At 49.0% G+C, this 13,698-nt stretch overlaps 1 protein-coding gene across 1 annotated transcript in view; it reads right to left on the bottom strand.

Annotated features, from left to right (window-relative positions):
* The window catches only part of LOC128405188 (calcium-binding mitochondrial carrier protein SCaMC-3), a 48,690-nt gene extending 35,506 nt beyond the window's left edge, over nucleotides 1–13,184 (bottom strand). The window contains exon 1 of the mRNA XM_053371532.1: nucleotides 12,730–13,184. Coding sequence (XP_053227507.1) covers nucleotides 12,730–12,924 — 195 coding nt within the window. The 5' untranslated portion in view covers nucleotides 12,925–13,184. The remainder of the gene's footprint in view (nucleotides 1–12,729) is intronic.
* Between the last annotated feature and the right edge of the window lie 514 nt (nucleotides 13,185–13,698).

Genomic DNA, 13,698 nt, shown 5'->3' with positions numbered 1-13,698 from the left:
CATGTCCCGGTTTGCAAAAAAAATTTGGATTACAACCCCCCCTTTTTGGGAAGGACTACGAACAAATTTTTTTGGGAGGCCCCATTGGCGAAAGCGTGTCTTGGGTTACAACCTGTTTTAGTTTACAAACGGACCTCTGGAACGGATTATGGTTGTAAACCAAGGTACCACTGTATTCAGTTTGGATCTTCTGCCTGCTTTCCCTCTACCTTTAGTCCTAATAAAGTTCCTTCATTTCCCTCTACATTTTAATCCTAATAAAGTTCCTAAATTTGATTGGTGAAGTATGTAACCTCAGGGTTTTAGATGATGATGATGATGATAATAATAATAATAATAATAATTTATTATTTATACCCTGCCCATCTGGCTGGGTTTCTCAAGACACTCTGGGCAGCTCCCAACAGAATAATAATAATAATAATAATCATAATCATAATAAAGTATCAAACATTAAAAACTTCCCTAAACAGGGCTGCCTTCAGATGTCTTCTAAAATCCCTGGATGCCTAGACACCTGCCATTCAGGCTCCTGGGAGGTTAGGACTAGAGTTGTAAGTGACTGGCACACTCTTCTGAGGTCTGAGAGAGACTTAGAGAGGGTGTAGTCTTCTGTTACAATCTGAGGAAACCACAAAGGTGCAGGTTGAACTGCAGAGTGCTGGGGCCCTGGCTCAGAACCTTTTTAAGAGTGATTGTTTAGGGGTGTATGGGGTGTTAGGGGAGGGGTAGTCCCTTCGGTGGGGGCACGTCATGCTCCTCCTGGGGTAGTTTATCCATCTTTGGCTCCATCAGATTGAGCAGACAAGAGCAATAGTGGGTCCAATGGTCAAGAAGACAGTTTCTGCATGTGCCACAGGAGCATCTAGGAGACAGAAAACTGACCTTAAAGCTCCACTGCCTTGCAGGATATCTTCAGAAGAAGAAGAAGTTGCCTTGTACGCCTCCTTCCGGCAACTGCACCCTAGCTGGTGCCAAACATATTGCTCTGCTTTCCTCTGGACCACATCAGTGAGGCCAAGAGGGGCAACCTGTCTTCTGGGCAGCCCAGGACCTCCATACCCACTGCCCAGGTTTGCACTCTGAGGTGATCACTTTGGTGCTGTTAACACAGCGATTTGGCTTCACCCCTGAAGGCACACTCCATTGTCTCTTGAGACAGACGGATGCCAGCCACAACAACTTGTTCAGTGCATCCTAGGTCCCTTCCCCTCTGGGGCTGCAGGAGTAAGTGGGAGGGTGGTAGCCACAAATACCGGAGAGTACCATATTTTTCGCTCTATAAGACACACCAGACCACAAGACGCACCTAGTTTTTGGAGGAGGAAAACAAGAAAAAATATATTCTGAATCTCAGAAGCCAGAACAGCAAAAGGGATCGCTGCGCAGTAAAAGCAGCAATCCTGCTTGCTGTTCTGGCTTCTGTGATAGCTACGCAGCCTGCATTCGCTCCATAAGACGCACACACATTTCCCCTTACTTTTTAGGAGGGAAAAAGTGAGTCTTATAGAGCAAAAAATACAGTAATATCCACTGGCAGCACTGCAGGGCTGTTGTGTTGCAGTTGGGCAGTGAAGGTGGGAAAAGCTCTCTTGGGCGTCCTTCCTTCATCACACTGGGTGCAAAGTGTGGCATCATTGAGGTAAGTGAGGACCGGGGCCAGATGAGCCCCTTGGAGGAGAATGAGACCAAGTGAATGAGCCCCATAGTGATCTTGCAGAGATAAACCCAGAAGATGACTTCAGGTCAAGCATGCTGTGGTCCTGCAGGTTGAGCACCAAAAAGTTGCCAAAAGTTTGCCAAAAAGGCAGTATTGTACTAACCTGTCTCATCTGTGCAATGCAACTTCCCACCTCCCCAAAGCTGCTTCAGAGGGTTGGGGGAACCCCTTGAACAGATTTAGCGGTGGTATGGAGGAGGAGAGGGGAAGCTCTGTGGCGCCAGCGTAAATCCTTGAGCTGATGGAACTACAGTGGAACCTTGTTTCCCGAACTTCATCCGTTCCAGGAGTCTGTTTGACTCCCAAAACAGTTCAGGAACCAAGGTGTGGCTTCCGATTGGCTGCAGGAAGCTTCTACAGCCAATCAGAAGCCATGCCGGACGTTCGGCTTCTGAAAAATGTTTATAAACTGGAACAATTACTTCCGGGTTTGCAGCGTCTGGGAGCCAATTTGTTCAGCATCTAAGCTGTTCGGGAACCAAGGTTCCACCGTACAGCCATACCTCTGGTTGTGAACGTGAACCATGCAGGAGGTTCACAGCCTGAAGCGCCGCATCTGTGCAAGCGCATGACGCGATTCAGCGCTTCTGTGCACACTTGTGATGTTATTTTGTGCTTCTGAGCATGCGCAAGTGCCAAAACCCGGAAGTAACCCGTTTCAGTACTTCTGGGTTCGGTGTGGTCCGCAACCCGAAAACACGCAACCCGCAGCGTTCGTAACCCGAGGTATGACTGTACTTATTTAGCGCTACATTGAAAACAACCCTAGGTTTCCTTCGAAACCAGTAAGGCTTAGTTTCTATGTATTCTTCCCTCTCTTTTGCAACTGTGTAACTTGTACTTTGCTTGTCATTTTAAGCAGAGCCAGTTTAAAAGAAATGGTTACTGCATTCTGTGTCTTGGTGCCAAAGGAGTAAAAAAGTCCTCAGGTGCACCGGCCCCAATCCCCCAAGCACACACACTCACAGCTCAGAATGTGCTGCTACAGGAAAAAACTGTAGCAATGTGGTATTAGCCCCAAAGGAGTTCTGCTGGGAGGAAGTATGCGGGGCAGGGAATGGGGGAAGAACACACTTTTCTAGATTCAGTTGTTTTGGAAACCAGGTCTCGCGGAAGTCAGCCACAGAGGGTGTTTTCAAGAAGCAAGCGGGGAATCGTTCCCTTCACCAAACCCCTAAAGAACTTAATCCCTGACTGACCCATCTTCTGTGTGTGTCGTGGCCCTGCTGGAGGACCCGCCCCCCCCAATTGCAAGAGGAGCTGGAGGGCCCCCAAGGCAAATGCTAAGGAGCAGCAGGCCATGCCAATGGACAATGAGACAGAGCAGAGGGATCTGGGACCTTCAGAGATCACGACACAAAATAGTTCCTGCGCAGAATGAGAGGTTATGGCTGAGCAGCCTCCAAGTCCAAGAGATAAAAGATACACATGCCAGAGCACCCACCAGAGGAACAAGGACTCTGGAATAAGAGTTGCTCATGAGTAGACCAACTCCTCAGTCCGTATGGCTTGCAGCTGTGCTTCAGGGTGGGTCTTTGAAGGCTTAAGGCAGTGATGGCCAAACCTGGCCCTCCAGCTGTTTTGGGAATAGCTAACAGGACCAGTGGTCAGGGATGATGGGAACTGTAGTCCCAAAACAGCTGGAGGGTCAAGTTTGGCCATCACTGTCTTAAGAGTAAAAGCCCTTAGTTCCTTACAGCAGCTCCCTGAGCAGAGTTCCTTTACAGCCTGGGCTCTTGTGTTGTCCTGGTGTTTTGACCCTGGTCTCCTGTTGGGCCTTAGTTTTTGAACTATCTGTGAGTGGACTTGGAACTGCTGGATTCAGTTTCACCTGAAGCAGAACAATGCAGTGGATTGTTTTCTGGGTTAGCTCTGCTCCGTGTTCCACTGCCTGCATTTGGAGCTCTGAGAATTAATTTCAGAATGCAATTGTCCACGTGACATCTGCAGCAGATTCCAGCTTGCATAGAGGTTGGATTGCTGCAACACGTTCCAATTGGGGCTGCCTTTGATGATGGTTCAGAAACTTCAGCTGGTGGATGCTTCGCCTGGGCTGGCTCTTCCTCCCTTCCGCATCGGGGTGGAGAGCGAGTGGGAGGCGGAGCCGGGGAGGCTGTGCGTTGCTGCCACCACCGGCCTCCAGGAGGGGACCAACAAGGAGGAGAACATCGGGTGCCAAAGAAAAATGTTTTCATAGTAGTCATCACAAAAATCCTGGGCAACTTTGGAAACGTATAGGAGAATGAGCGTTTTGCTGATTGAAGCTTTTTATGGAGGTTCACACAGGCAGCTAGTGGATCTCCTACAAGAAGATAGGACACAATAGGACACAGAAGACTGTATCCTATTTACTCTCCCTGCAAAGAAATGGCATTGGAGAGCAAGGACTGCAGCACTCTACCTCATGCAAGCTGCGCCAGCCAGCATGGACTACAGATAATTCCCACAACTAAGGGATAAGAACGGTTCCAATAGATTGACAGCATTTGGTGGGGTTGGTTTTTTCAGAACCAGGCAGAGGGCCTTCTTGGTAGTGGCACCCGCCCTGTGGAACACCCTCCCACCAGATGTCAAAGAGAAGAACAACTACCAGACTTTTAGAAGACATCTGAAGGCAGCCCTGTTTAGGGAAGCTTTTAATGTTTAATAGGTTATTGTATTTTAATATTCTGTTGGAAGCCACTCAGAGTGGCTGGGGAAACCCAGCCAGATGGGTGGGGTATAAATAATAATTATTATTATTATTATTATTATTATTATTATTATTATTATTATTATTACTATCTTTGCTGGTCTTGGGAGACAAATAATGGGAGTGTGGGAAAGGAGGATGGCTTGGGATAATAAAAGTTCAGAACCAAGCAGCAGCCAAAGGATCTATCAGCTGAACAAACTTGATCTTTGTGCCACCACAGCCAACACAATCTGGATTGAGACTGGACTTTTCTTTGCAGCTTCCTCTTTGATGCCCCTCTAAACAAGGCTCTCACCGCTTTCATCTTTGGAAGAGCAGCAAAGCTGCTGGGGGGTGTGTGTATTGTGGTTTCTCTATCATTCAGCTATGGACAAAAATGAATCTGGAGACTGTAATTGGATCTCTCCTGGATCTCTCCTTCTCTCCTCAGTCCCCATGTAGGTACCATATCCTGTTTATGATGGTGAAACTGGATCAGTTCCTTATGTATACACAGCACAGGGACGGGGGTGGGATAACATGCAGGCAGGTGAAATGTGGTGTGTGGACATGTAGACTGGGAAGGCCAGAGATGCCTCTGAGTCCACTTTGCCATTTAGTGCTCATACCAGGCCATGAGCCACCACTTAGAATCATAGAACTGTAGAGTTGGAAGAGACCTCAAGGCTCATCTAGTCCAGCCCGCTGCAATGCAGGAATCTGAGCTAAAGCATCCGTGGCAGATGGCCACCCAACCTCCAAGGAAGAAGGGCTTCCCTTTTCCCTTTAAGAAGGAGCTGGTATTCCAGAGCTCCCAGGTCATTTCCTCATCTGTCACCAGGGACCTCCGTGGCAGCAAAAAGGCCACCACAGACAGGTTAAAAATAACTGGGAGGGAGCCATGAGCAACCCTCTATTTATAACTGCCTGTGTTTATTTGGCTGTTTCAATCCCCATTTGGCTTCCTGCCTTGGGCACTTTCACATTTCTGGTTACGTATGTGTAGGGACACCTTCATCACACACAGATACACACTCCAAAGGGTGCGGTTTTTCCCTAGCAGGTATAAGAAGATCCTTTGCCACAAACCTTTCGGAGATCACAAATTTCCCCCACCTGCTGAGAAATCAGCTTTGGTTTGTGTGGAACAGGCATAGGCAAACTCAGCCCTCCAGATGTTATGGGACTACAACTCCCATCATCCCTGACCACTGGTCCTGTTGGCTAGGGATGATGGGAGTTGTGGTCCCAAAACATCTGGAGGGCTGAGTTTGCCTGTGCCTGGTGTGGAAGGTCTTTTTCACATAGAAAGAGCTGAGAAAACTGCGGTTCAGACCCACCAAGCCATGCTCTCTAACTGGCCTTTCTTCCAGTCCCAGAGGCGTGGGAGGAATCTCTAGGTAGAGCTGATAATTTAGAGATATCCCTTTTGTATTAAGAAAGAGGCTCAGAGGCTGTTGCACAATTCCTAAGAATGAAGTTGTGTCACATTACAGTATTCCTCACATCTGTGGACCCAGAATCTTTACTGTGGTGGTGGTGGTGGGGAATGACATGCAGCAAAGTTTATGCATATTTACCAGGGATGGCTGAAGATACCGTATTTTTCCATGTATAAGACTAGTTTTTTCTCCTAAAAAATAGTGTCAAAAAATAGGGGGCGTCTTATACGCGGGGCCATCTCCCTCCATTTTCTTAAATCTGAGTCCCCCAAAATAGGGGGCGTCTTATACATGGAGGCGTCTTATAGAAGGGAAAATGCAGTATTTTGTTGCCTAATGCAGAAGAGCAAATACAATACCTGCCATGCCCATCAGGGTGCACAGTGCTCAAGACTAGCAAAGTTATTTTTGGCATTAAAGGCAGCTAATCCCACAAACACATCTTCACTGGTAGTAAAAATACAACAATAACAAACAAAAATAGATTTTCTGCCCTTTAACCTCATCCTGCCTAATGGTGAGGTCCATCCACAATTGCTTTCTCATAAATAAATCCCACTGAGCATAGTGTGCCTCACTTTCAAGTAAAGACACATACAGGGTTTCAGTCTCCATCATTTCATAACTGCTTTCCATATTTCAGAGGGAACCCTGACACAGGTTCTCAAAGCTCAGTCTTCCTGAAGTTTGGCTCAGTTCAAACCCTGCTTTGGCATGGTTTCTGGTTCAAACTTTATGAGGAATTGGGAGCTAGAAGCTTGAGGAGGAGAGGCAACTTTCGTACCGTTTGCATGGATAACATTTCTTCCCAACTGTGTATGCAGAAGGTTTCACCATCAAATGATGCTGAGTCTAAATACAGTGGTACCTTGGGTTAAGTACTTAATTCATTCCAGAGGTACGTACTTAACCTGAAACTGTTCTTAACCTGAAGCACCACTTTACCTAATGGGGCTGCTGCCACACCGCCGGAGCACAATTTCTGTTCTCATCCTGAAGCACTGTTTCTGGGTTAGCGGAGTCTGTAACCTGAAGCGTATGTAACCCAAGGTACCACTGTACCTTTAAAGTAGGCTTTAAAGCACCAATGGGTGTGAACCCATCCCTGACTCTGCAGATTCCTGTCTGCAGACTTCCTGTGCACAGGGGCGGAGGAAAGGGGGGGTACGGTGGGGGTGAGCCACCCCGGGTGTCACCACTGAGGGGGGTGACAAAATGCCAGGCAGCACTCACTGTGGGGTCTACAGCGCACCCAAGCCATGCGTCTCTCCTGGGAGTGACTTGGTGGCTTACGTGCCAGCAGGCTCCGCGCTGCCCCAAATGGTCTGCCCGCTGCCTCCCCCTCAGCTGTAGGGCGGCTGAGTGGGAGGAGGCAGGCAGAGCTTATGAAGGCCCCGCAGAACGTCCTGCCCCGGCTCGCCCCGCCCCACGGTGGCTGGCCCTGCCCCTGGGCGCAGGGCACATGCGCTGCCCCAGGTGCCCGATCGGCTTGCTCTGCCGCTGCCTGTGCATAATTCATTTGTAAGATAACATATCCACATACTGTATTTTTCACTCTATAAGACGCACCTGACCATAAGACACACCTAGTTTTTAGAGGGGGAATGCAAGGGAAAAAAATTCTTTAAAGGGAGTGCTGAGCAGAGCCTGTATGCATCCCAGGTTCTGCTCAGCGCTCCCTTTCACGAGCCACGTGGAGCGTGTGTGAGGGGCTTGCAGGCTTTTCCCTGAGGAGGGAGAAGGGCAGCCCATCACTGACGGCTGCCCTTCTCCCTCCTCGGGGAAAAGCCCCCAAGAGCCACACACAAGCTCCACGCAACTCTTTAAAGGGAGCGCAGCTCTTGGGGGCTTTTCCGGGAGGTGGGGGAAGGGACTGAGGGGCTAAGCCAGAAGCTAGAACAGCAAGAGGTAGCACTGCACAGCGATCCCTCTCGCTGTTCTGGCTTCTGGGATAGCCGCGCAGCCTGCATTCGCCCCATAAGATGCACACACATTTCCCCTTACTTTTTAGGAGGGAAAAAGTGTGTCTTATAGAGCGAAAAATACAGTAATTCAGAGTCTAAGGTAGATGTGGAGAGTCTTTGGCACCTCCAGATGTTGCTGATCTCTCACCATCCCTGGCCATTGGTCATGCTTTCTGGGGCTGATGGGAATTGTAGTTCAGTGACATCTGGAAGGCCAAAGGTTCCTCACACCTGATCTAAGGAAGGATATGTTCCTTAGTAAGCAGAAGGGGGAGTAGAACTGACAAGCTCCACCAACATTACACTGGCAAAAGTTATTCTTAGACGGGGCTGTGCAACAATTCTAAAACAGTAAGTAGGCCAGGAACCTCAGTACATTCCTCCATATATGAGCATGCCTAGTCTTTGTGTGCATTTCTGTGAAGCACTTTCAGAAGGGAACCTCTTTTCCAGCCAGAGTGAAAGAAACAGATTGGTCCCCCCCCCATTAAGCAGTGGTTGAACCACATGGCTTACAAGGGCCCTTCCAGCTGTATGATCACGGCATCCCAGGGCATGACAAGATCCTGAGGCAGCTGGTGGGAAATATGCGAAGGAAATCTGCTAATGAGCACACCTAGTTTGCACAATACCCCAGCATTTGATTCCAACAGCTTCAACAATGCATCCAGGAGCATTAAGGAAGAGGGATGCAAACCGAAAAGTAAATTCCAGACTGCACACACCATGACACCTCCCCAAGACAAACATCATTGTACAAAGGATCCTGGGGCACATATTATGGAGTGCAGCTGCGTGGAGTTTTTGACCTGTCTTGCACTCCATTTCTGCAGCCATTTGAATGCATGCTGAGGATAAACACTATTAACATTCCTTCCTCTTTGTAATAGCTCACATTTCACAACATTGTCAGAGAAATGGGTTATTGGCTAGTGCTGAAAATGGCATAACTTTAATAAAGCTTGAGTACAGCTCTCCTATCCCATTGGGTCTCTCTCTCTTCTTTTCTTTCAACTCATTTAAGATTGAGAAACTGAGATGCAGAAAACTGGAAGAATCTCTTGGGTTGCAATCTTCTATTCACGTACTGAGGAGTAATCTCCATTGAACTCAATAGGACTTGCTTCTGGGTAGGTGGGTATAGTATTGCACTGACTGTCAGGCTATATTCCTAAATGCACATATTCTGAATACATCCACTTTGCACTGTCAGTTAAGGTGGTAGAATTAAAAAGCGATATCTGTACTTCCAGCTGCCTCTTCCTCCTTAAGCCCAGAATTCACCAAGCTGCCTGTTCAAAGGATGAAAATAAATTTTGGGAAATTTGCCTACATTTCTAATGTTAGATTTTGACCTTGAGATGTCACCTCAACATTTTATGAGTTGTGTATTTTTACTTCAAATGGCATGATTTGCTGAGACCTAGATGCTGGTGAGATCAATGCACTGGGTTATACCATCTTCTTGAATTTCTTTTTAGGCTGCTAGTTTCCTTGGCAACATGCTCCAGCTTTTGTTTTAAAATACCGAATTCAAAATAAAGACTATGAGCTACCAAACAGAAGTTTGGCTTCAAACCAGTTGGTTGTGGAATTCCACTGTGTTGCCAGCTACCTAGCTCTCGTTTGAGAAGATAATCGTTAAAACAACAACAAATGCTTATCTCTTACATCAAGAATAGAGAATCTTTGCCCCTCCAGTTGTTGCTTGCCTCCAGCTCCCATCAGCCTCAGCCATCATAGTCAATGGCCAAGGAGAATGGGAATTGTAATCCTTGAACTTGCTGGACTCCAACTCCCATAATCCCTGACCACCGACTGTGCTGGCAGTCCAACAACATCTGGAGGGTTTCAGGTTCCTCACACCACTGGAATTTGAGAGCCCAAAGTCCACCACTGCTGTTCCTTTTCACCAGTGTCTTCCTCCCAATGAAAATGAAATGAAAAAAGCAATAGATGTTCCCCATCCTTGGTCAATGGGACCATTTTTTATCATCCAAGTATTTGTTAAGTCTATCAAGTTTCCCCATAGCACTTCTCTATGAAACACACACACACACACCATTTTCTGAGCCTTCACATCAGAGCCAGCTCATGCACACATTGAGAATTCATTGAGTGAACAAGCCACGGTAGGTTAACTTCCAAGCCACATGTGTCCATTGAACTCCATGTGAACTTAGTCCTTTTTTAACAGTGCTCTTCAGGTGAGGTGAATAACCTCAAACATTCTTTCCATTATCTGATAACTCAGCAAGTGAAGTCAGGGGATGTGCTTACTGGTCAGCAATGAAAATATTGAGCAGCAACAGGCTCAGCACCGTTCTCCCGCGAAGTACCCCAGATATCTCTTTCCAAGGCAAGGATAGCTTCATTACAGCTCTTTACACCAGGGCTGGGGAACCTGCGGTCCTGCAGATGTTGCTGGACTCTCAACTCCCATCAGCCTCTGCCAGCAGAGTCAGTGGTCAGGGATTATGGGACTTGGAGTCCAGCAAGTTCAGGGGGACCACAGGCTTGGCATCCCTACTTTAAACCTCTGCTCCTTTTCACCAGACTATTCCAAGCAGCAGAGCTAAATAAAGCAATAGATCCACAGGCAGACACTTAAAGAATAACCACATAAGTCGTCCTGTGTTCTCTGGATGAAGGTACAGAGATTGCCAACGATGCATTAGCTAGCTGCTGCAAAATAACATCTGGAAAAGTACAGAAGACAGGCAGCAAACAACAAAAATACTTTCCTTTCACAGGATTAAATACATTAATATGCATATCTTAAGGGCAGTAGGGCAAATGATTGAGATAGTCATTGTTTTCTTCCAATGCTCCCAGAATTATAATTATATATTGCCCCAGGACTACCATTAACCATTAACCTGGATTCAACCTTGCTTGTTGGTCAATGTAAATAAAAGCGCATCAGGAAGTGGGTTTGGGTAGGCATATGGATTCATGGCACTGTTTGCAATACACTAGCCCAAAGGTGGCTAGCCAGTTGTTGAATTCCCATCATCCCTGACCTTTGGTCATGCTTGGCTGCAGAGCTGCAGCTATGGGGAGCGGGGCTAGCCAGGTATTTTGCCCCCCAGTGAAGCCTACAGAGGGGTGTCATTGAGGCTCCCAGCCTGTGTCTGTGTATATGCAAGTGTGTGTGTGTGTGTGCATGCGTGCCAAACAGGGTCTTTGACCCGGGTGAAATAAAGCCTAGTTTCACCTCTGCTTGGCTAGAGCCACTGGGAGTCCAGCGACGTCAAAGGTTAGCCCCCTCTGCAGCATTTAATTGCCATTTGACTCCACTGTTTATTATTTTTCTCCCTACATCCATATACGTATTCACAAACCTGACAACGCTTTGTACATAAGTGTATAAAAAATAAAAATCCATAAAAGCTTGTGCCACAACCAGAGCCGGATTTAGGGTGGTGCAGGCAGTTCTTCCGCACAGGACGCCAAGCTGAGGGGGTGCAAAATTGAGAAGACCCATTTGGGGGCCACAAATGGTGCCATAGTACCAAAGATTACCAAAGTCCACCCCTACCAAGACAGAGCTGTTCCACCAGGCCTTTGGCCAAGGCACAGCCTGACCCCCTCCTCTGGTAATTCTTCACAGAACTCTAGCCCAATGGTTGCCATCAATTTGATTTGAACTGATTTTATAATGAATTGATTTTAGAATGCTGTATTATTTTACTGTTGTTAGCCGCTCTGAGCCTGGCTTCGGCTGGGGAGGGCGGGATATAAATAAAAATTTATTATATTTATTATTATTATTATTATTATTATTATTATTATTATTACCATAGCAGTTCTGTTCATCTTTAAAAGTGCCACAGACTTACTGCTGCTTTTGCTGCAACAGACTTAGCACAGCTACTCTCACTGCACAAAACAGGCAATTACTTAGAAGCATGTCCAAAAGCTGTATCAGCTGTCCTGGAAAGCCCAGCTTCTAATCCTCCTGAGAGTGCAGGGCACACTGCGGTTACCCTGCGTATACATTCTGCACATGTTCAAAGGAATTTTTATTAGCATATTCCGCTTGTTGATCCCTGGCATTCAGTGTGGTTTCCATGACCCAAATTAAATCCTGCCTGGATATGTGTGTGCGCGCACGTCCCTTTGCACTTTTTGTACCTTTAATGCTTTGTACAATTTGGGGACAGGTGTGTGGCACCTGTCAGGGTGAGAAGCTGCGGCAGGTTAAATTCCCCACCTCCTAACAGATCCCTGAAAAAAACACAGGCGCCCTGCCCTCCTTCCTAGACCTGGCTGGAAGGCATGCGTCCACTTCTACGCTGTCGCCTCTTTTTGCCACTGCAAAGCGGGAGAAATTATTTTGTCACGGTTCTGACAAGCGGGCGGGGGGGAGGCGGGGGCAGAGCCCTTTTCTAGTGCCGGAGTAGGAGCAGGGCTGACTCATAAGGAAAGCTTCAGTGCAATGCTGGAGTCGTGCGCGTAAAGGGGGCGGAATCCGTCCCGTTCACGGGTTGTGCAAGATACAGAAGGCCCCTTCCCCAGCCGCCGGGCGGGCAGCGCGCCCAAATCAACCCCCGTCCCCGCCAGCAGACGGCTCCCTTCTGGCCTCGGGAGAGCGGAGAAGAGGAGACCACCCCGCCGGAGAAAGGGAAGATGCAAGAGAGGAAGGGGCTCCATTGCCTTCGGGGAGTCGCCGCTTGCATCCGGCTTCAGCGGCGCCAGCGAACATCCCCCTCCCCGATCCGTGCGCTTCCAGGGTCCAGCGGGAGCCCCGTCCAGGGGCCACGCACTTTGCAAGGGGTCTTTGGAGAGCAGGGGGGGCACCGCGTGCCACCCAGACGCCTGCGATCCACGGAGAGGTGCCCTGCGCCCCGAGGGTCTCCCGCCCTGCGCCCCCCTCCTCCGTTTCCCCGGGGCGCCCGGGGCGCCTTCCCCGCGCTGGCCACCCACCTGCTCGGCGTGGGAGCCGGCGTTCATGCCCATCCGGGCCAGGCCCTGGCGGAGCTCGTGGACGTCCACGCGCCCGTCCTTGTTGGTGTCCAGCTGCTCGAAGAGGCTGGCCCAGCGCTGGTGTCGCTCGGGGTCCCGGGCGCTTTCGGCGGGGGGCGCCTGGCGGGGCGCCGCTCTCTCCCGGGGACCCAGCATCCTGGGTCTCACCGGAGCCCCGGCGGCAACAGGCGGGTCTTGCTGGCCGCGGAGGAGCCCGACGGGCCGGGGGCCACCATCGCGCCGCTGCCCGGCCTCCAGCAGGCTCGCTTCGCAAACGGAGACGCCTCCGCCGCCGCCCGCCCGCGCAAGGGCATTTAACCGACGGCTGCTTGGCGTCGCCTCCCTCGGCCGTTTCCTCCTCTCGCCCCTCCCCGCTTAGCGGGAGAAAGCGGGAGGAAGGCGCGCCGCACGGGCGCCGAAGGGTTAATGCGCCTGCGGGGGGCGGGGAAGGAAGGAAGGAGGGGGAGGGAGGGGGCCGACCGCGTCAGGAGGGCTTAGGCGCTCCGCAAGCCAGCGCTCGGCAAATGCGCAGGATCCGAGCCGCGCTGCGGCGCTGCCTTCTCCCGCAGCGGCCATTCTGTCGCCGGGACTTGGCTGCGCCTGCCCGAAGAAGCCGCCCGGAGTCGTTCCCTGCAAGGAGACTTTCCCTGCTGCAACAAGTCTTTTTATTATCCATTTTTAAATTTATATTTTTCAGGTTTGTACATTTCGCGGATTTCACAATCATTTTGACATTTCCAAACTTGACTTCTTTCTGCAGTTCCTCAAATTTGTTTTTAATATCTTCTGCATATCCAAATGAACTTAATTTGCTCATTTGTTCATCTTCTTTAAATATATACTCTTATGAAACTGCAGGTTATTATTACAATAATCCTGCCAAGGTTCCTATCTGTTTACAATTTATCCGTAAATGTTCAACCATCCATT

The sequence above is a fragment of the Podarcis raffonei genome, chromosome 17, assembly GCF_027172205.1.
Source record: "Podarcis raffonei isolate rPodRaf1 chromosome 17, rPodRaf1.pri, whole genome shotgun sequence".
In the NCBI taxonomy this organism is placed as follows: domain Eukaryota; kingdom Metazoa; phylum Chordata; class Lepidosauria; order Squamata; family Lacertidae; genus Podarcis; species Podarcis raffonei.
The sequence above is the reverse complement of the archived record's forward strand: the minus strand, read 5'-3'. Positions and strand labels throughout refer to the sequence as shown.